Source organism: Melozone crissalis, unplaced genomic scaffold (assembly GCF_028551555.1).
Source record: "Melozone crissalis strain CALT ecotype California unplaced genomic scaffold, PUWL_Pcris_2 ptg000008l_1, whole genome shotgun sequence".
In the NCBI taxonomy this organism is placed as follows: domain Eukaryota; kingdom Metazoa; phylum Chordata; class Aves; order Passeriformes; family Passerellidae; genus Melozone; species Melozone crissalis.
In genome coordinates, this window is record NW_026535786.1 from 11,079,568 (window position 1) to 11,100,193 (window position 20,626).

At 39.6% G+C, this 20,626-nt stretch overlaps 1 protein-coding gene and 1 long non-coding RNA gene across 5 annotated transcripts in view; both read right to left on the minus strand.

Annotated features, from left to right (window-relative positions):
* Nucleotides 1–605: 605 nt before the first annotated feature.
* On the minus strand, nt 606–10,359 carry LOC128933098 (uncharacterized). Its single transcript, XR_008482752.1, has 3 exons — nt 5,241–10,359; nt 1,059–1,124; nt 606–807 (listed from the first exon to the last, which is right to left on the minus strand). It is a non-coding gene; the product is annotated as an uncharacterized LOC128933098 (long non-coding RNA).
* A 383-nt stretch (nt 10,360–10,742) lies between these two features.
* The window catches only part of RIMKLB (ribosomal modification protein rimK like family member B), a 40,454-nt gene continuing 30,570 nt past the window's right edge, over nt 10,743–20,626 (minus strand). For all 4 annotated transcript variants that reach the window (XM_054269966.1, XM_054269967.1, XM_054269965.1 and 1 more), the window contains 4 exons: nt 18,791–19,021; nt 16,786–16,872; nt 13,675–13,878; nt 10,743–12,212 (listed from right to left, as the gene is read on the minus strand). In XM_054269966.1, the coding sequence (XP_054125941.1) occupies nt 11,749–12,212; nt 13,675–13,878; nt 16,786–16,872; nt 18,791–19,021 (986 nt within the window). In that variant the 3' untranslated portion in view covers nt 10,743–11,748. The remainder of the gene's footprint in view (nt 12,213–13,674; nt 13,879–16,785; nt 16,873–18,790; nt 19,022–20,626) is intronic.

A 20,626-nucleotide genomic window follows, 5' to 3' on the forward strand; every position in this document is an offset into this window, starting at 1 on the left:
ATCATGAAAATGCCATCACTATGTGTCTAATCCTTTGCAGTGCTTCACTAACAACAAACCAAGAGAGCCATGTGCAAGATCTATAACCCATGGTAAGATTAGCTGTCTTCAGAAACAACAGATAGTAAGAATGTCCATGCCCATGTCTGTAACAAGCCCTGCCACTGTGGCTTCAAAACCCAAAGGCACATTACCTCTGTAGGTTAACCAAGTTGCTTCTCTTTTTCTCTAGCAGTCACCAAAGTGACCATGAAGTACAGCATGATCAGTATGGTGACTTCACTTTTGAAACTCAGGAGACTTGTACCCTCAGTGACTTAGGTGAACTCATAACATGACTGATAAAGCCAAAGGCCTGATACTAAAATATCTAAGGCATTTGGGAAGATTATTCATGTCAATATAAAGTATTTGGAATGAAATTCTCTTAGGAATGAAATTCCTGGAAGGAAAAAATGGTTAATAAAGTGAAGAATACCCAATAGGTTTTACTCTTCTGGCTTAGCTGCAGCTTTGATACAGTCTCAACAGATTTCTCAAGTTAACCACCCCTTCAAAAAAGGGGAGATGGTGGAAAAGGTACAAAAAAGAATCTCACACTCTCATTAATTACAATTCAACTTTTTTATTCAATTCTCCAAGTTAGTGGGACAGGGATCATGACTGTTAACACCACATGTGGACATCACTCCATTGCACATCCCTGCTGATCCATCCTTTCTTCCCTTCACTGTGAAGGAGGCATTATCAAAAGGCTATGTGTCCCCATGAGAGGCAGGAGAAGACCTGCTGCTGCTGTAGAAAAACCTAAAGAAATAAATTATTGAAAAAGTTAGTCTTTGCTCCAAAATATGAACATCAGAAATGCAAGCAGATATCATACAGAAATCTCTGTATCCAGCACCTATCTGGCTTCCCTGATAGCTGGAACACAGACACACCAAGAACTACGCCATGGGTACCAAACTCCTCTTCTAACCTTGGAAAAGGCCTTTCCAGATACAGGAGTGAGATGCAGTGTGGACTGTGTTCTGAAGATAAAATCTAGTTCCTGTTACCTTTCCAGTGGGTAGAGTTCAATCTCTGCACCTGGTGATCCAGCATCTTCCACACGTCTTAGATTCCTGTGGAAATATTTCATTTGGAGGAAAAATTGTGTAAAAGTTTAGCTAAGTCAAACTGCAGACTTTTCCTCATTAGTTCTCCCACTGATAAAACTTCAGTACTTGCCATCCAGTAAAAATCCATTTCTATTTGGGCATGGACAAGCATTCCTACATGACACTACAACTGCACTACCCCTCCCATACAATGTTGTAAAGGTCGGTGTTGTTTCTGTCACCTTGTGTTGGTTAGATGCATGGGAAAATATATACACAAGCACACTGAGTTTCCTCCTAACACTCACAAAATGCAAGTTTCAGGTTTAATGCACAATACCACTGAACAGAAAGAATCCAGAGAATAAAGACTACCAGGCAGTGCTCTGCACAGTAGCAGCCAGGAGGGGAAACTGCACACACCCTCTTGGACAAACCACACTTCTTGCAAATGAAATATTTACAGATGAAATATATACAGCTGCACAGTCAGTGTGACATTCCCATTCCTCATCAAGGTGTAACCGAAACATTCATCTGGACTCCTGGCCTCCCACTACATTGGTATGACAGAACCAAAAGGGTAACTGCATACAGCTACTGCTTAGGCTTCTTTCTCTGCTTCAGAGCAACTTCCCGTTCAGTACATGTAACACCATGGACAGTTTTCACCTCTTCAGTTTCTCTCTCCCCAAAATGTAACTGTTTTACAACACAGATAAACTAAGCATCAAGGAAGCTCAGCACTGTCACTGTTTCCAGGAAATCTGCACAGAAGAAATGCATGACTGGCCAAAGAGGTAGCAACAACTGAGTTACTGGCTTTTGTAACATGGATCTTCCCTCCCTCTCCAACAACAAATGGTAATTTGTACAAGAGGGATTGTCCTAATAAATTCTGGAAATTAGCAATTGTGATAAATTAATTAATTTATTATTAAATTTTAGATATTACAACAGTGAATAAGGTTCACATTGAGCATGAGGAGGAATCTGTTCACAGAAGGGTTGTCAAGCATTGGAATGGGCTGCCCAGGGAGGTGATGAAGTCACCATCCCTGGAGGTGTTTAAGAAAAGACTGGATGTGGCACTCAGTGCCATGGTCTACCTGACAAGATGGTGTTTGTTCAAAGGCTAGGACTTGATGGTCTCAGAGGTCTGTTCCAACCTAACTAATACTGTGATTCTGTGAAATTAGTTTCTTCTTATTAGAACACTTTATTGAAAAAAATTCCAATGACCTTTTAATGAAACATTTAATTTTCGTTCCTGTATTAAAAAACCCTCATTTATATTGCAATTTGTCTAACACAAAAATGCTTTTTCTTAGCTGTTCTGCTTCCTATAGAAATGGATAACAGTATTATATATTTAACTGTCCAAACACAGTTTCCTCCTTCCAAATAAGCAAAAAATATCTATTACCCTAAGACAGAATACTGTACATAGCTGCATACCATGCATGTACATAGCTGCAACCTGCCTCCAAATAAAAAAGCAGACACAGAAATTCCCATAAATCTTTTGTAAGCCCTTCATGTACAGACTTGGCAGAGTTTAATACAGACATATTACTATGCAGACTGTATATTTCAGTAACACTTGTACTGTTTCTAAAGAGAATAAAAGAGGGATGCAGAAACACCTTGAAAATGCCTTGCATGGGTGCAATGTGAATTTTAACTTTTTTATCAGCCTAATCCATCACCTACTATTAAGTCAGCATGAGGAACCTATCTATTTCCTCTTTTCACAAATATCACCCCTTGCCTGCCTGTGAAAGTCTATGACAAGAATGGAAAATAATCTGTCTTCTTCAAATCTCTACCACATCAAAGCTGCAGAAAACAGGATGCTTTGGGGTATGTCACATCTAAAAGAAAAAAAAACAAAACCAGAACTCTTTTGTACTGACAGACACATGGAGAACTGTGGAGGATCTGAAAGTGTTCTAAATGCCTTCCTGTTTATAACAAAAAAAAAAAAAATTCTTTCCTGACCAGTGACTAAGTCACCTTGGTCTCTGCTCATCAAAAAAGCTGACATATCTTTATGTGCCTCTCTCTCCTACTAAGTTGAGAAGCAGCAGTTACAGACCCATGTCCAGGGCCAGAGGAACACCCTTCTTCCCAAATGCTACTGTCATGTAAACTCAGTGCAGTTACACCTTAAATCCCATTACAGTTACACCTTTACACCCATTCAAGTAGGCAGGTGCTACATTTCGTTTGTGCATCAATGGAACTTTCAGCTCTTCTCCCCAAGATCCAGTTCCCAAGGGCCAGTATGCCTGGCATATATTACATATGGCAAGTCTGGTGAGATTCCTCCTTACAGCAACAGCTGGGAATGCTCAAGATCAGCAAAATCTATTTTCCTGCCTCATTTCTATCTCTGATGACACACTGACATGAGCTTCATATTCCTTTACCTCTACTATCAGAAATTATTTCTCTTCATCACATCTCCAGCCTGACTGGATTTAAAACTCTTTCTCTAAGAGCTTCATCTCATATACAGACTTCGCTCATTATTATATTTAACAAGATCCAAATCAATTCTCTATCCAAAACATTTTCCATTTTGCACATGCAATCTCACTCTGTAAAAATTCAGTTCTGGGATTTCCAGCCTGTGGCCCACAGAATACCTTCAAAGGCTGTATGACAGCTAAGAAGCTAATGAGAAAAGCACATCAGTTGTCCACGGTCCTAAGTGGTACCTGATGTGCACTGGAGACTATTTAGCTGCCTGGATATCAAAATTCAGATCCAGCTTAGCTCCTGTATATAAGTGTTGCTCCTGATTTTAGTGTGACTACTCTAGGTAACAAGAGAAAACAGAATTTGGAATTTATCTACTGATACTTAGCTGTAAATGAAGTAGAAATACGTATGAAAATATAAAAGCTACTGCTGTATTCTTCGTATTAGTATATATTCTGACCCAATTCCTTTTTCCCAATCCACTTGGAAGTGTTTCTCCATATTATCAGCTGATCCAGACACAAACTTCTCCTGTGTCAGGCAGTTCATCAGTGTTTCCTGTGCTGCTCTCTCCTCTTATTTTCTTTTCAGAAGGAGCAGTCATCCTACTAGAGAGTCAGCATTTTAATCTCTAGTAAGATAATTACTTAGCATGGAGGTTTTGTAACAGTGGAACATCCTGATGACATCTGCAACAGTAAGTATTTATGGTGTCTACATCAGAGGTCTCCAAAGAGGAGCCCACACTCCCCAGGAAGCTTTGCAAGACAATCTGTAAGGCTGCAGGGTGAAAATGGTTTTTTCACCATTAATGAATACAGTTAAGTAAATGTTTCAAAATAGTCTTTATTTAATCTTTACCTCATCCTTTTTAACTTCTTGGGTTTATGGAAGTTTTACAACATATGTAGTAATACACATATGTACCTTGGGAAAACATCTGATTGGGGCACATGCTCAAAATGTTTTTCCTGATAGGAAATCAAAGGCAATCAAAGAAGTTTCAGAGCCATTTAGAACTGAAGAGATGGCTGAAACTACCAACTCTTAACCACAAACTCAGAACCATTATATAATTTGTATTTCCCACTTCCAAAAAGAATGTTAACTGTTGGTGATTCAAATCTTTTTTTGCTACCTTGAGATTTAGGAAATCTCCAAAAATAACATTGTTCTTTATTATCATGGCATTTCTAAGGCATACATATATCTTAAGTAGCAAAAAAAGCAGTCAGACTGTCAGCCTATGAGGCTGACAATTGGCTGATAGTAAGGATGTTTTTTACCTTCATAAAATAAAATTCTGTATTTTGCAGAATCTTCCTCATTTATTCCTTGGTTTTTAAACTAGGTTACAATGAACATTTCACCAATGGCACAAATATGAACAGTCTTCTGTGGAGCAGAGAATGACTGGGCTAGATGCATTCTTTTCAGCCTTATTTTCCAGTACTCTATAAATGTGATGATTTTGGTGAAATTTAATTTTTAAGACAAGTACTATGCCTTATAAAGGCAGAAGGGAAACTGGATTGTTCAGTCAAAGAAGAGAATTAGGACATCAGGTGAACAAACACCAACTGAGATAGATCAATGTGCCTCTTGTATTACAAGCAGTTTTTTGATGGTCAGAATTCTGTAAATCAGACTCACCATTCAAAGGGACAGTTCAGGGACTCTGCCTCTCTTCTCCATTCCCCTTACTCCAGTTAGTACTTTGCAATCCATTTCTCCCAGTACTGGAGGTTTCTCAGGTCACAGTCATGAGTGTCTTCTGCTGCTGCTGCCACCTACCAGTTTTATTATTCTGTTGCAGCAGAAGGGCATATAGAAGAAGTTCTGGTTCAGCATGCAGATAATCATCATCCCTTGTCTAAAAGTCATGGCCTATTCCAGTTCTACATTTCCCCATACTCTAGGCAAAGCACTGGGCACAACCAAGATCAACACAAGGCTTTGAAAGCCATTCCATAAAGAGGAAGGAGCATGATCTGTAAAACCACCTTTCAAGCAACATTAAATATTAAAACTTGAAATATTAGAGAATGTAGTAAACTTTGGTAAACTCTCCCCACCAAAGATGAATTGCAGACTCTGCAAAGAACTAGTACTGTATTTCTTTCAAGAAAATCTTCACATAATATGTATCTAAAATCAGGTTAGAGATGCAAAACTGTGATCCAACATGAATTAATGAATAAATCTGAGGAAAAGAAATTTTTATTTTTAGACATTATTACAAACCCCAAAAAGACACCCAACCACATGCCTGAAAGTGTAACACCCGTGTCCTATAGCAGCTGATGCACAAAAATATACACAAATAAAGGAATAGGCCTGCCCAATGCTGAGACGCAAGAAGTGGGTATGTCTGAAAGGAAAAAGCATTGGAAACATAAGTATAACAGGTTTGTAAAATTACCTTGCAAGTAAAATTAAAAGACACAAATTATACACTCAATTATACCAGTGAAATCGGATATCACTCCAATGACTTTCACAGAGTGATTCCAGGTTTATCTCAGTGTAATTGAGAGCAAAATTTGGCTCTAAAATTATTCCCTCCCACCTTAACTTGAAGCTACAATTTATTATGTTGCTGGTAAGTTTGCTTTCTTTCAGGAAAATACAAACTGAGACTATGAAACATTGACTATTTTATGATGGTATAGAGGAGTAATTAATGTACACAGAAAAATAATCTGAAACAAGTGCTAATTCTTTACAGATGTCCTGGGAAATATAATACTGCATCAGGAAACTTGGAAGCCTGTTTGCAGGCTAATATTCTTCATCTTGGAAGGGTATTCCAATTGTCTGACATTTTACCTCTGAGTAAAATACAACATTCTCCCCCTTAAATTAAGTAAAAAAATATTAAGTACCCAGTACTTTTACATTGTTTGAGATGAAGGGAGAGAGTTACCAGAGAAGGATAAAATGTACAAGTGCTTTAATACAGCAGTAAGGGCAAGATAAAATGTGTCACCCCATCCTCCACAAACAGAAATCATCAGCTCAACAGTCTTTTTCTGCAGCACACATATTCGTCCATCTGTCCTCTTTACAGGATCCTGTCTATTGAATTTTAATAGAATTAACATTCTTAGTACTAGTTCATTCATTCCTATCAGCTACTTACTTCTGCAGTTATATTTTATGTTCACTTAGCAAATGGAAAGCAACATATCTTTCAAAAATCTAAGCTAAAACAGTACACTTGAAGACAACCTAAAATTGATAAAGAGGAAGGAGAATTAATGTATTACAAAACTATTCCTCATACAGTTGCATGGGGGACTCACTTTTGTCTCACCTCAGTAAAGCACAATGACAGTTTTCTTACAAGTCAACAAGTACAAGGAGGGGAAATAAGGAAGTAAAGCAGGGTTTTCTCTAAATCCGGTTAAAGAAATCATTCAACAAGTATCACCAAAATGAACTGATGGGAAGAAAGGAAGGCAGACAAGTTAGCAAACTTATCAAGGTTAGAGTAAGAGCAGAAAAGTGTCAATTTACCTGACAACAGGTCGGTTTTGGATGTCACCAAACTGCTGCATTTACCATTTTACCCGCTTGCATTACTGGGGGGAAAAGTTTAGGAAGGAACATTCGCAAGGATTTTTCATAAGTTCTCACTCTTGCCATCGGAAAGGGGAGAAGGGGTTTTCTCTGGATTGTTTGACTTTTTTGGCTCCTGAAAAGTTTTGCAAAGAACAGTAACAAAGTGTGAACTGTTAGAACACATTTCTGTAAAAAAAGGGAGAATAAGTCATCCAAAATAGCACAACAGCAAATCCCACCCGAAATACGCACAGTTAATTTGTGTCATTGTTTTAAACAAATAAAAAAAAAACAAAAGCTTTTCAACTCAAATTAGAAACATGGGAGGCTTGGAGACTTCCAACAGCAGATCCACTATCAGAATTCTCCAAAAGTCACCCTCAAAGGTTAAGAAAGATTTAAATAAATAAAACAAAGGAAAAGGCAGCAAACACCTGGTTATAAATACTGCAGTGTTCAGTTTAAAACAATTCCTAAAACAGTGAAAAAATTAAAAATTAAAAAAGACAGTAGCAACAGAAGTTACCTGTCCGAGCACCTACTATTCCATAGAGAGAACAGGAGTGGGTCGTGTGTCTCACACCAGCCATAAAGCCCATAAACCTTCTCAAAAAGAGTGAGCCATGAGAAAGATACTGTACAATCTGTTTTCAAAGTCTCTCTAAGCCCTTATGGTCCCTTATGTATTTAACTGACAGATTTTTGCAATGAGGGAATTTGGCCAGCGTCACTGGTTTCATTCGTTGGATTTTGTAGTCGGGTATAACATCTGAAGAAGTATCTCCTTTGCGTCTGACATACCCAGATGTTCCAGAGGTTATTTCCCGAGTAAATATCTCACAGCAAAGATAGCACACGAAGTGGGAGAAAAGGCTTCAAGACTGACCGTCAGCTCAGAACAAAAAATGTAACAGTCAATGTAAACATCAAGCATTGACACTGTTTTACAGATAAGGTGTTGTAACATTACAAGAAAAGATTTTATAAAACACATTAAAGCATTAAATACAAGGATTAGGATACAATTCATACATTGACAGCAAGACATCAATTACAAACACAGTAAGCTGAACAGAATAAAATCTCCAGTGTTACAGAGAACAAAATTTCACCAGATGTAGTTTAAGAAACTTTTTCCTGCAAACAAATTTCTAAGTGGCTCTTTCAAACATTAAAATATACAAAAATAGTTGTATCACCATCAGCTGTATTGGCACCACTGTAATCCACCACTATGTTGACCATTTTTTCAGCCCATGCTTCCAAACCCACACATGGAGGTAGTGTTAGTGCAACTGTATGGAAGTTTAGCATGTGATTTTCAGCAGATGGAATTGAAGAAAATAAAGTGTATAAAGCTGATATCTGTGGAGTTCACCTTCAATGGGAAACACTGCCTGGTTACCATGGACTAGTTTAGTTGGTGTTTTTCCCTTTGAGTAAAAACAAGACACCACCCGTTGCACCTCCAGGCCATTCTTTGCATTTCACTGTTTCAGGAGCAATGGGTTAAGCAGGGAGTAATACATGAGACAAGTGTGCCCATTTGTACAAATGAACCCTCAAGCAAGGTTTTCACTCGGCATCAGTACCCGATATATAAACACATGCACAGGATGTTTCAAATCCTGTCTCCCTCTGTGACCACTATGCATAGACTTATCTCCAAACTAGTCATGGAAGCACCAACAGAGGAGCAACTTATCAGAAGGGAGTCAAAGTGCAAATCTCTAAGCCGGCTTGGTCTTTTTTTAAAAAATCTTATATTTACTTCACGAATTTTATAACTGTGAGGTGTAACCCAGACATTCTGAAAGGGTGCTAGAAATGTAAGGTTCCTGTGAACTACAAGATACTATGGGGATTCAAAAAAACAATCCAGAATATTCAGTTAACTTTCATCCAAAAGATGTTTCCTGTGATAGAAAAGCCCTTTGTGTACCAACTAGCACCTGTTTACTCCCTGCTGTTATTCCACATGTGCTCAATGTATGTCACAGCTAGAAAGGGAAGGATTGACCCTATCAGCCTGTCAAGGAATGCAGGCACCTACCAGTAAAAAGGAAGAGACAAAAAAAGAAAAAATAACAACAACAAAAAAGAGCCACCCTCCACCCCAAATTCCCCTTGGATAAACAAGCAAGGGAAGTAGAGCTCGTGGAAGAGACAATTTACTGCTCAGTGACTAGAGAATTAGGTTACTTTCATGTTCTGTCATTCTGTAACTCTTCACAGAAGCTGAAGACCTTTATATTCTTCAGGTATAACCTGTGCACTTGAAGGCTCAGTAAGAAGGATTTGAAAATACCTTTACTGCTGATGATCTTTTTTTTGCTGGACCAGCAGGTCCACCCTCCTGCTTAACACCAACAGTCAACCTTTCACTTGATTTTAATAATAATATTTAATTCTACAAAAAAAAAAAAAAAAGTCATTTTATTACATTCCTTTCAAAATAAAAAAACCAAACTGTACAAAGAAGCATGATCAAACCTCCATAAAGTAGGTTAATACTGTTCTGTTTATTGCCTCTTGAAGACTCTCTGCATAGTGTCCGTGAGTTGTGTTTAAGGTCCAAGTGAAGGTAAAACAGCAGAGCAGCAGAGAGGTGAGGAAGGGCCACAGAGGTGGGCAGTGCAGAACCTCAGAGGGTACATGGGACATGCTCCATTAAAGTATCCAGAAAACAGCAGCATTGCACACACACAACCCCCCTCCAAACAAACCTATTTTCACAAGATGATTTTTCAATTGTAAACGTTTTACTTTTTGTTTTTAAAAAAGAGGCTTATCTTTATATATATATTTATATATATATATATATAGTTGCAGGGCTTTATGAACCCCGAGAATAAGAGGGGAATGAAAAGGGAGAAGGAGGAGGAAAAGGAGGAGGAAGACAGGGACTGAAAGATGGACTCAGTATCTGTTTTGGTTATTTGTTTTCCAAACCAGCTCAAGGCCAATGACAAAACGCACAGCCAGAAGGATTAAGGAAAATCAGGAAGTCTGAAAAAAAATTAGGAGCTAAACAGCCAACACTCTCAAAAAAATAAAGCAAAACAATTGTGCACACACAAACACACACGAGTGTGTGCACTCACACCACACACATGTAAGGGTCTAGGATCAATCCCTTAATTGTTTGTGGACCTAGGGTGTTTTTTTGTTTCTTTTTCAAACTCTGGCTGAGCTCTCTTTTTTTTTCTTTTTCCTTCTATTTTTTTTTTTTTTTTGCCTTTTTCAAATCTGCCACGTTTTCCAAAGCTAAGAACTGAATATTTCTCCCCAGTTATACTCTTTGGATTTATGCCAACATCAAGTTCTTATGTTCAGTGGGGAAAAAGTAAGCCTGGTAAGTATTGTATGAACTGCAGCTTTATTCTAAAGTTCCTCTGGATGACTAATCACTTTTAACCAGCTCTTCCCTCCTCCACACCTTAACACATTCCTCCCTCCAAAAAAAAGCAAACAAAAACAAACAAACAACCCCCCACCAATGTACAGGCTATAACTCAGTGTTTTCTTAACAAACAGTCTGCGGTGTTTTCACTTTGGCCACTGTTAAAGATGCAGGCATAGAGAAGGGAGTGTTGGACTAGCATGTATTAAAGAAAAAGGAACATTAACATTGCAGATCTCTCTCAGAAAGACTAAAACACTAACAAATACAAGTCGATGCACGTTTGCTTTAAACTAGTGTAATTCTTTTTCACATTTTCAGATTAAACATCATTTTGTATACCAAACATTACAGTGCTGTTTATCTCCTCCAACCATGCAAAAAGTAGGTAAAAACGTGCCACTTCTGCCCACAAATAGAATATGACCAATTCCCCTATATACCTTCCAAAATCAGGATTTGAAATGAGAAAAATAGAAGTATCCTCCTTTAAAAAGGAATTTAGACACAAAGCTGCCACTTAATATCAAGATGGTACAATTTACAGATTTTTACAGAAAGTTCACATTAAGTCAACTGACACTTCTCTCAGCCTCATCATTTGAAAGGCCATATCCTGCAAGGTCAGAAAGTGATGACTTTAAAAGGATCCTGAACTTACAGCTCCCATCTGCAAGAGTAGGAACAGTAGGTGTCAAAGAATTTTGAAATACTTGGTATTTAACACCTTCAACTCACATAAAGAATTTGAGGCACTAAACAATTTACAGGATCAAGCCTTACAGAGGTAGAAGAGACTTAACTGGTGCAGCAATTCACAGAAGTTTCTAGAGAGCTGCCAGACAACTTTCTGAAAATCTTCAAGTGTGAATCATGCTTCAATGCTTTCCTGTGAAGACACATGAACTGCAATATATCTGGGGACCAAAGCAGCATCCAAATAAAATTGCTGCTTGGTTACTAACTGAGTATCTCCACCGTAAAACTGACTAAGAATGAAGACAATTTAATGTTCTGCAAATGAGTAGGGACAGCATTCACAGCACGTGTGCCTTTTACTTTTGCTCTCTCAACTGACACACCCACCCCCCTTTCCTCATTCCTCTGAGCGTCTCTGATAAACAGCATTGCAAGTTGGTTTAAAAAAAAAATTTACAAGAGAGAGTTCTGTTGGTCACCTATTTACACGTGGCATCACTCCACAAGGAGCTTGATCTCATTGGCTAGTAGCTGGTTCATGTTGAAGAGAGCCCCCGGGAGCTTGGTGAGCAACTCTCTCTCCGTGGTCTCAGGGTCGCTGTCGACAGAGCTGGAGCTAGCACTCATGTTGTCGACAGCGGCCCCAGCTGGAGGGCCCAGCTCTGGCTCGCTAGTCTCGCTGGCCGTGGACACCACGGAGAGCAAGGACATGCGCCGCGTCAAGCGGCCGGGGGCCAGCAGGGAAGCGGCATAGTCCGCTATGATACCAGCTACGTCTAAATTACAAGCCTTGTCAAAGGCAATGAAACCTACATTTGCATTGGCCTCGCAGACGTAGAATGAGCCGTCGTCCTTCATCAGCAGGTCAATGCCGCACACATCCATCCCCAGGATGTTTGACACTTGGACTGCCAACTGCTTGCCTTGTTCGCTCAGCGAGCACATCATTCCTACACCACCTGGAAAAAGGGAAAAGAACTTGCTGTCTGCACTCAGGTCACAAGGGACTGACATCCTTCTCAACCGGCCGTGATTTTCGATTGGGAAGCTTCAAAGTCAGCCTGCAAACGCACTGCTGATGACTCAGAAAGTGACCTCCTTTCCACAGTGACTACTAATGAACTTGATGCCACACCAGGATTTCAAAAGATTCTGACCTGCCTTTGGCAGGTCAAGATTATGACTTGTTTAAAAACAGTTAAGCAATGACTTTTTAGTCAAGAAAAAATACACATTTTTATGACCCCAGGATATTAAAAAAATGAACTAACAAACCACCCTTGTTCCTTCTAAGGTAGAGGCTTTCCTTACATGTTTGTACGTGATCAGAAGAAATATTTCAGCAAAATTAAATCTAGAGCTCTTGTTAAGATTACAACTGTAACTGTAGATATAATTGAGAGGAATGGGAATTAAGACATCATCATCTGCTCACATACCTCTCTACTTGCTATCACAGGTTACTGTCTCTAAAGCAAGAATTAGGGAACATCTATGTCTGAACCTCAGCTGTCAGGGTCATAGTCCATCACTCAAGTATTATCTGGCTCAAGCTTCATCTATCGCAATAGTTAAATTGAAAAATAACCCAAATAATAAGAAACAAACAAACAAATAAACAAACAAACAAAAAAAAAATTAGCAGAAAAATCTTTCAGGCTATATTTCCTCTGCATGAAGTAGTAACTAAAATCTCTTAGGCATTTTGACTAACCAAAACTGCACTATACATGAACACATTTTATCCCATCCCTGCTCAGGTTCGGTACAGTTTCAGCGAGTCACCCTCAAGCGTCCTGCCTCCTTTTACCCTCAGAAACTCTCAAGTCCAACATCCAAACCTATGCAGAATCTCGGTTCTGAACATGCTACAATCAATGCAGTAACCTCCTCTTTCTCCCAGGTATGGTCTTTGTGGGAAGAGGTAGCAGGTAGAAATCTGATAGACTTAAGGCAGCATAGAAAATGAACAGTGCATTCCAGTTGCTTATTGCCTTCAACAGCTTTCTCACTTAACATTTTCTTCTACTCTCTTGCCAAATGACTGACTCCTCCACCTCCCTTAAGTGTTGCTTTCTCTCTTCCTTCATTTTCTGTTGCTCTCAACAGGATGAAACAAATGATAACATAGCATTAGCATCAAAATGCCATTACCACATCAGTTGCTCCATTTGTGTTCTAGAACTTTCCCATGCTTGTCATCATCCCATCTATCAAACACTTTGAGCAAAGATCATCTCTCCTTCTCTGTTTGCTCAACATGCTTCTTACTTAATCCTTACTCTCATGTTTCCCCTTTAAACCCCCAGCAGCAAGCACAATTAACACAAAATAACACCTGCAGCTTACTTCAGTCAGCTTTGTGATTTTTCAACTGGGTTGAAATATTCTGATCAAAACTATGAGCAATGCTTTTCCTACCAAGTGAGCAGTTACTCTGCATCCTCCCATCTGTCGAGCAGCGGAGCATGGTGCCCACCACACGGCCTCCCACTACGATGACGCGCACATCCTTGCCATGAGACTCCTTAACGTATTTTTGAAACAAGTACGGGGCATCGTGACGGATCAAATGGCTTAGGTCTGCCAAATGGTGCTTGTCTCGTGCCAGGAACACAGCTTTACCTGTATGGAGGAAAGAACATCAGGGTGTTGAAAGCAGCTGCCCATCTGAGCAGCATCAATGATTCAGCACGTGAAAGCAAAACCTCTGACCGGCACACTGTCCATTCTCAGAGGCCCCATCTGTAGCTTATATCCATTTACAAACTCCTCCATGGACAACAGTGTTCCACTGATTCAGTGCTTTTAAGTGTTCAAGTACTGACAGCTGAGGAGACATGAGTTTAAAAAAATAGAGAGAGAAAGAAAGAAGCACGGAAAAAGAAAAAAGCTTTAGATAAAGGAGATGGTCTTGCAGTTTCAACTTCTTTTGGTACAAGTCCTTAGTGAGAGGAAATAAAAGGAAGAAATACTTAAAGAGCAGCCAACATGTAATTCATAACAATTTCGTTCATCCAAGAGGACAGGACCCACAGTCTATAGCTTTGACACACAAGAACCAACAACATGAAACTGTTGAACACTGGGCATCTAAGAACTCTGAAGTCTCTAGTGTGTCCCTGCAGAACCACCCACTTCTCTGTTACGAAGTTCCTGAGAGCTGCTCTTCCCAATACTTAAAAGGACTCACAACTCCAGAATGAGGTCTGCAGTGGAACAACTACAGTCAGAGGAAAATGTTCCACTCCACAGTATCCAAGATAATTTAGCAGAAGATTCCACAAGACATAAAATGAATGGATTATCCTACAACTGAAAAAAAACCCTCTTGACAAATCACTAGGTTTTCTGAAAGCAAACATCTCTAGGACTTGGATTTTTTAACGTAAAATAAATAATTTCATTCCCTTTTATTTTTAGACTACACCAAAGACTTCTTTGTTCTTCTCCAGTTGTATTCATACTGGTTAAAGTCATCCCTGAACTGCTTTCTATCCAATTTCCAGTCGCACAAGACTGCATCCCTTTCCATCTTTACCTACATTTCCCAACTTCTTTTCCCCTTTCTTAACGGTTCTATGTCATATTAGATTCATGTTTTGCAATAAGGTGCCCACTTTATCTTGAAGCAGAACTGTCAATCAATTCTGTTATGGTGCTAACAGAGTACAAACATCAATTGATAAACTGCCCTCCTTAAGTAAGAGAACAGAAATGCAGCAGTAGCAGTACTAGGATAAATAATGTGTAAAGAATTCCACCAAGTGTTCCTATACCCTGCTACAGCAGCCTCTGTTTAGATAGGATTTAAGGTCTCCATAACACAGAAGACTGCTTGAGGAACATGGAATTTCTCACTACAGAGACATGAGAATGTAAGCTTAAAATTCACAAAAAGTAAAAACCTCCATGTCCTATCTCCCACTCCAAACTTTAACTCTTGTACAGACAATTAATAATCCTACTGTATTCCTGAAATGGAAAAGGAAGAATGATGCCTTGGAGAGGAGCCACTTAGTTCTTGCAAATCATCCACCATCATGACATCTTGGTAAAACCAGGATTGGCCCATCTGCTGCAGCAGCAAGCTGCACAAAAAACTGGCTAGAAGAGTGTGACCTTTATTCATCAACCAGTACCTATGACCACGTTTACCTATTTATTTTACTTATAATTTGCAAATGGCTGCTCTTCAATTAATTTGAAAAAGTTTCCCCAGCTCTCTTAATGTGAAAAGATATGTACTTTCCATAAATTTGCATTAAAATGCCTGGAATTTAAAGTGCTCTAAAGCAAAACTTATAAACAGATTTACAGGAATCTTGGCTGAAAAAGGGAGAGGAAAATCAATGGCTGAAACTCTAAAATTATTTAGTAGATCTCCACTAAAGGCAGTGTTAAGTCAAATCCACTGTCTTAGATATTCCACAGCTGTCAAAATCACCTTGCTGCAACATCAAACTCTCCACCTTGGCTTTGGAGCTCCACTCACACTTTAAAACCACACTAACAGGTATTGCTGCTATCAGCAGCAGGTCTGATGTTCCTCAGCCCCAGAATTTTGCTCCCTTCCATTACGTCAACACGAGCATTTGTGCAAGGAAGTGCTAAGTCATGTAAAAAACTAACTGGAGTAAAAATAACCTATCCAGATCCATTTGACATCAGTTCCTAAATCTATTTACTACATGGCTACAGAAGCACTCATGCCAGTAGAAGAGGAGCAGCAGAGAGTGAGAGCAAACTGACGGACAGAAAGAAAGAAGTGGTGTCCTCTAGTTATGATTTTGTTTGAAGTAACTCCTGGTTTTGTGCCTTAACTTCATTTTTAGTCTCTTTATAGATCTGATATTTATAAAATTTGTTTTAAAATATATTAAAAACAGAGCAACTTCCTGTGCAAATAACCTCTGGAATTGATTTAAAGATGGTTTCCCTTTAGTAACCACTATTTAACACTAAATTAAGTTGATGTTTGTTTTATATTCAACAGTTAAAACAAAATACTAAAAACAGCGCAATTTAATCCGAACCTGCAGTAATACCACTGACACTGTCAGAGGTATTTTTCTGAAAAACAGAGATTCAGTTTTACAAACAATACATAAGATTTTAATTAAATTGGAATCCTAATTATAGATGAAGTTGAGTAGGAAAGAAGTCACTGAATGAACTGAGATTTCATTTTTTAGGCCTATTTAAAAACATCCCTAAAATCCATGTAGGCTTCTTTCAACTTCACAAACTCCGGACGTCCCATTATTCCAGTTCTAAGCTTTCCCCATAGAAGTCACCAATGCACCATAATTTTGAACGCTTTGCCCCCTGCCTTTCCAAGGCTGGGTTCTACTAAAACTGTTTCCCAGTGCTGCAGCCTATTCAACATTCAGCATTCATGGGTGGTAGAATTTAGATGTATTGGAAAGAAGTCCAACACCTAACAGATCTTAACTGTTATTCCTTGATGAGACAAAATCTTGGAGTGCTGCTCAGAATAGTCCTTGCCCTTACCCCTGACCTCACACCCACCTCGATGACCCCGCGTGTTCTTCACCACCATAGGGAACTCCAGCACTTCCGCCTCATCAATCATTTTGGAAAAATTCTCATGACCACCTGGCAAAAAGAAAACCAACAACATTATGTGCCACCGGTCTGCTGTGGCCAAATTTGGGATGTAATTGCCATACATTCCTCCCACCCTTACAGCTTAGATAATGCAGAGAAATCATCAGTTAGGAGGACCTTGGTCATGGAGCACGATCAGACTTTGAAGGTGTTTGTGATGTGTGGGATATTAAGACCTACTTCCTTTTGAACTGAAGACACAAATTGACAAAGGCCTCTTGATCACAATCCCAAAAGGCTCGATCTAATCTTCCAAATCCAAATGCCCCAATTCAACCATCTTGTTCCATTTTATTCCTTTTACTTTATCAAATTCCATCTTTTCAAATGTCTAACAGGAAAGCAGCAGACACATAACACTAGTAACAGTTCCATCCAAACTACTAACCAGGAAAGCAACACAGAACGTGATGACAAGGCATAATCCACAGAGCTGCAACAACCCAGACCTGGTCAGTTCACCTCCCCCCTTCTGAAGGCTTAAGTCTCCTGTATCTCATTCTCTCTATATCCTGAAGTAGTACTTCAGCCTTTTAATCTCATTGCATCTCTAAGGACCTTAGAGTGTAGCTTTTAATGGCCATTCACACAATTATGGTTGATACTTCAAGGTTACTTGAGTTCAGTTCAAAGAAGGCTGACCACAGCACAAGAAATACAGAAGAGAAAAGTCAGCAGACAAAGGTATGAGCCCCCTCTAACACATCATGCAGTGAAGTGCAGAAGTCAAGTCAAGACACAAAGTCACAAAGCCAGCAGCAGCCATCACAACCCTGCCATGGAGTTTAATGCATGTCATGGAGTAGTAACATGTCATCCAGCACACCCTGCTTTACTTGGCCAAGTCAGCTCTCACTGATAACTTGACACTTGTGGTTTAAAAAAACAAAAATGAAAAGAAAGCCATCCTTCTGTCAAATTCCAGAGGCAGCCACCAACAGAAGTGGGAGGGAGTTATGATCAAACTGGTATGTTCTACAATTATTAAGCATCATTCATGGTCTCCCCTTCCCCAAAAAAATTAAAAACTCATTCCTTTCTCAACAAGTTAGAGCAGCCACATGTATAAAGAAAGGGTATGTTTCTTCTCAAATTGTTTTCATGGTGATTGATGGAAATAGTAATTCATAGTAAGTGACAGAAAGCCATGGTTTTGTCAATCTTTTTTCTCATTTTGTAACACTCCCATTATAAAAACTTATTGATGCAACCACACAAATGGGAGGAAAGCACTGGTATTCCCAGAAGGAACAGGAGGTTGAGAAGTATCTACAGTTCTTTAACAGATTGCAATTAAAAGCAGAAACAGCATCAGGGTAGCTCAGACAAATGGTTCCTCTAATCTAGCATTCTGTCAGGAACCAGAGATACCAGAGATTCCAAAGGCAGTCACAATAAACTATAATTAACTGTTTTGGTGGGAAACAAAGCCTAAACTATCGTTAAAAGGTGAACACAAGGGCTCGTACTCCTTGCTACTCTTGTCCTTTCCCAAAAACTAATGTATTTGCAGACACTTTTATTCATATAGGAGTTTAATCTACTTTCAGGTTGTAAGTCTAGTTTTCTGTAGTACTTATGACATTAGTACCCCAAGCTCTTGTCTGCTGTTTTAGGCAACTGGAAAAGAACAGAAAGTATTATAGCACTAACAGCCAAAGTCAGTTACTTGGAAGGCTGAGGTACCGTTCCAGTACTCTTTTCAAGGCATCAAAAGCTAATCAACAAAGACAAAACCAGAATCTGGGTGTCACGACTTTAACTTCCTTTTTGGTTACTCAACACTTAGCCGTGGAACTGGCCTCATGGCTAAATTTCTATGGATTTCCAAAACTTACATCTTTTGCACTGCAAAAGCACAAGTTGTCTAGGCAGCCATGCTACCTCTTTGATCCAACAGCCTTACCATATGAAAAAGTGTCTGGAAGAGGCACACCATGGCCAGCAAGTTCTTGAAACGTCCAGAACTTGTTGACACAGTTGAGGATGGCTTGAGGACGATTCATCAATCGACAGCCCATCTTCTCTAGGTGGCGAAGGACTGTGATGTCGCTGTCACTCTGGACCCAAGGTGTTGGCACACGCACAACCACCACTTGTGGGTAAGCAGTAATGAGCTCCCCTTTCACCCGGAGACCTAAAGAAGGAAGAGGAAAAACATCCCAGTCTTAAGTCATAAGGTCTCCAGGAGAAGGTAAACAGGCACAGATACTGCACTATCTGTGATCAGAGATATCAGACTTCAACAGTAAGTGTTAAAACAGCACAACTCTCCCTAGCACGCATCTTGTCAGCTGTGCTGTTTCACTCATGTCACTCTTAACTCACTTAAAACTAGGACCAAGCAAAAACCAGACTTAATTAGGGCACACAGTCTTGGGCTCCTTCCCAGGGTGATGGACATTTGTTTACAGGTTGACACTCCACCTCTTCTATGGGTGTAAGCTGCACACTACTGCATCAACAGCTCAGGAGGTTCCTGCCTCCCACCGCTGGTTCTTGCCTACAGGATGCAGTTCATACCTTTCCCAGTCCCAGCTGTATTGATCCCTCTGTTTGGGGCACCACGTTACACAACATATTGCCAAAATAACAGAGACTAGATACGATCCTTAAAAAAACACAAAAAACCAGCAGTATTTTTAACAGGTCATTTCAACAATCTGAATAATATTAAATTAAGTAGTCAGAAATAATTTTATCAGCTAACAGGGAAGCACCCTGTGACAAAGGCAGGAACTAGAAGGAAAGCCAGCTTCGCCACCAAGATCAATATATTACTTAATCATGACCTATAGTTTTACAGGCTAATTCTCTGAAAAAGAAACACTGAAAGACGAGCTGTGGGAATAGGCATACGACAGGATTGGACAGGAAGGCATCAAGCTCAATGGAGACAATCTGGCATCTGAGGACGGGAAAAGACAAACAAGGTTTGATATTTATTTGCCTTATGTTCAAAGCAAAAATTTATGACTTCAGCAAAAAAAACCTCAGCTCACACTGCTACCAGCACCTTAAGGGTTAAAAAAAAAAACAACCAAAAAACATGAGCTGAGAAATCACAGTGCATCTGCATCTTGTGCCTGCCAAAGGCCACCTGTAACTTGTGAGATCTAACCAAATTTTATTACCTGATTACTGTATTCCAAAGATGCTACATTACAAATACAGACTTGTATCTACTCTGCATGAAGGCACTGATTGCCAAGCGATATATTTCATTTCAAGGTGCATTAGAATTAATTGGGGAGAATTGGGAGGGAGGGGGGAGAGAAGAAGGGGGGGGTTTCCCCCTCTGTACTTCCCTTTTTTCTTTTCTTCTCCCAGCCAGGATGTATTTTAGACCTTGCATTAAACATAATGAAGCAACCACCTAACTCCCAAAATGGAAGTTGAAATGTGCTGCCCAGTCCTCAGGAGAACACAGAACCACACTCTGGAAAGGCCAAAACAGAGCCACATCCAATACAAATCCCTTTTTCCAATCCCCACAGCCATAATTGCACAGAGATGAGCAAACATAAGCAGACGGGTGCTCTGGCTGCTCACCTCATTAGCACCAAGCACTGCCGCATTGCAGCTGACATGACTCGCGTGTTTAAGCAAGCAGGCTCCAGACACACACACACCCCATTTTAGAGAGGCATCTCAAGCAAGATTAAAAACAAGACATGGCTACAAACCTAAGCAGACTGTGAACAGCACAAAATGGACTACCATCTCCTTTAGCCAGAAAAGG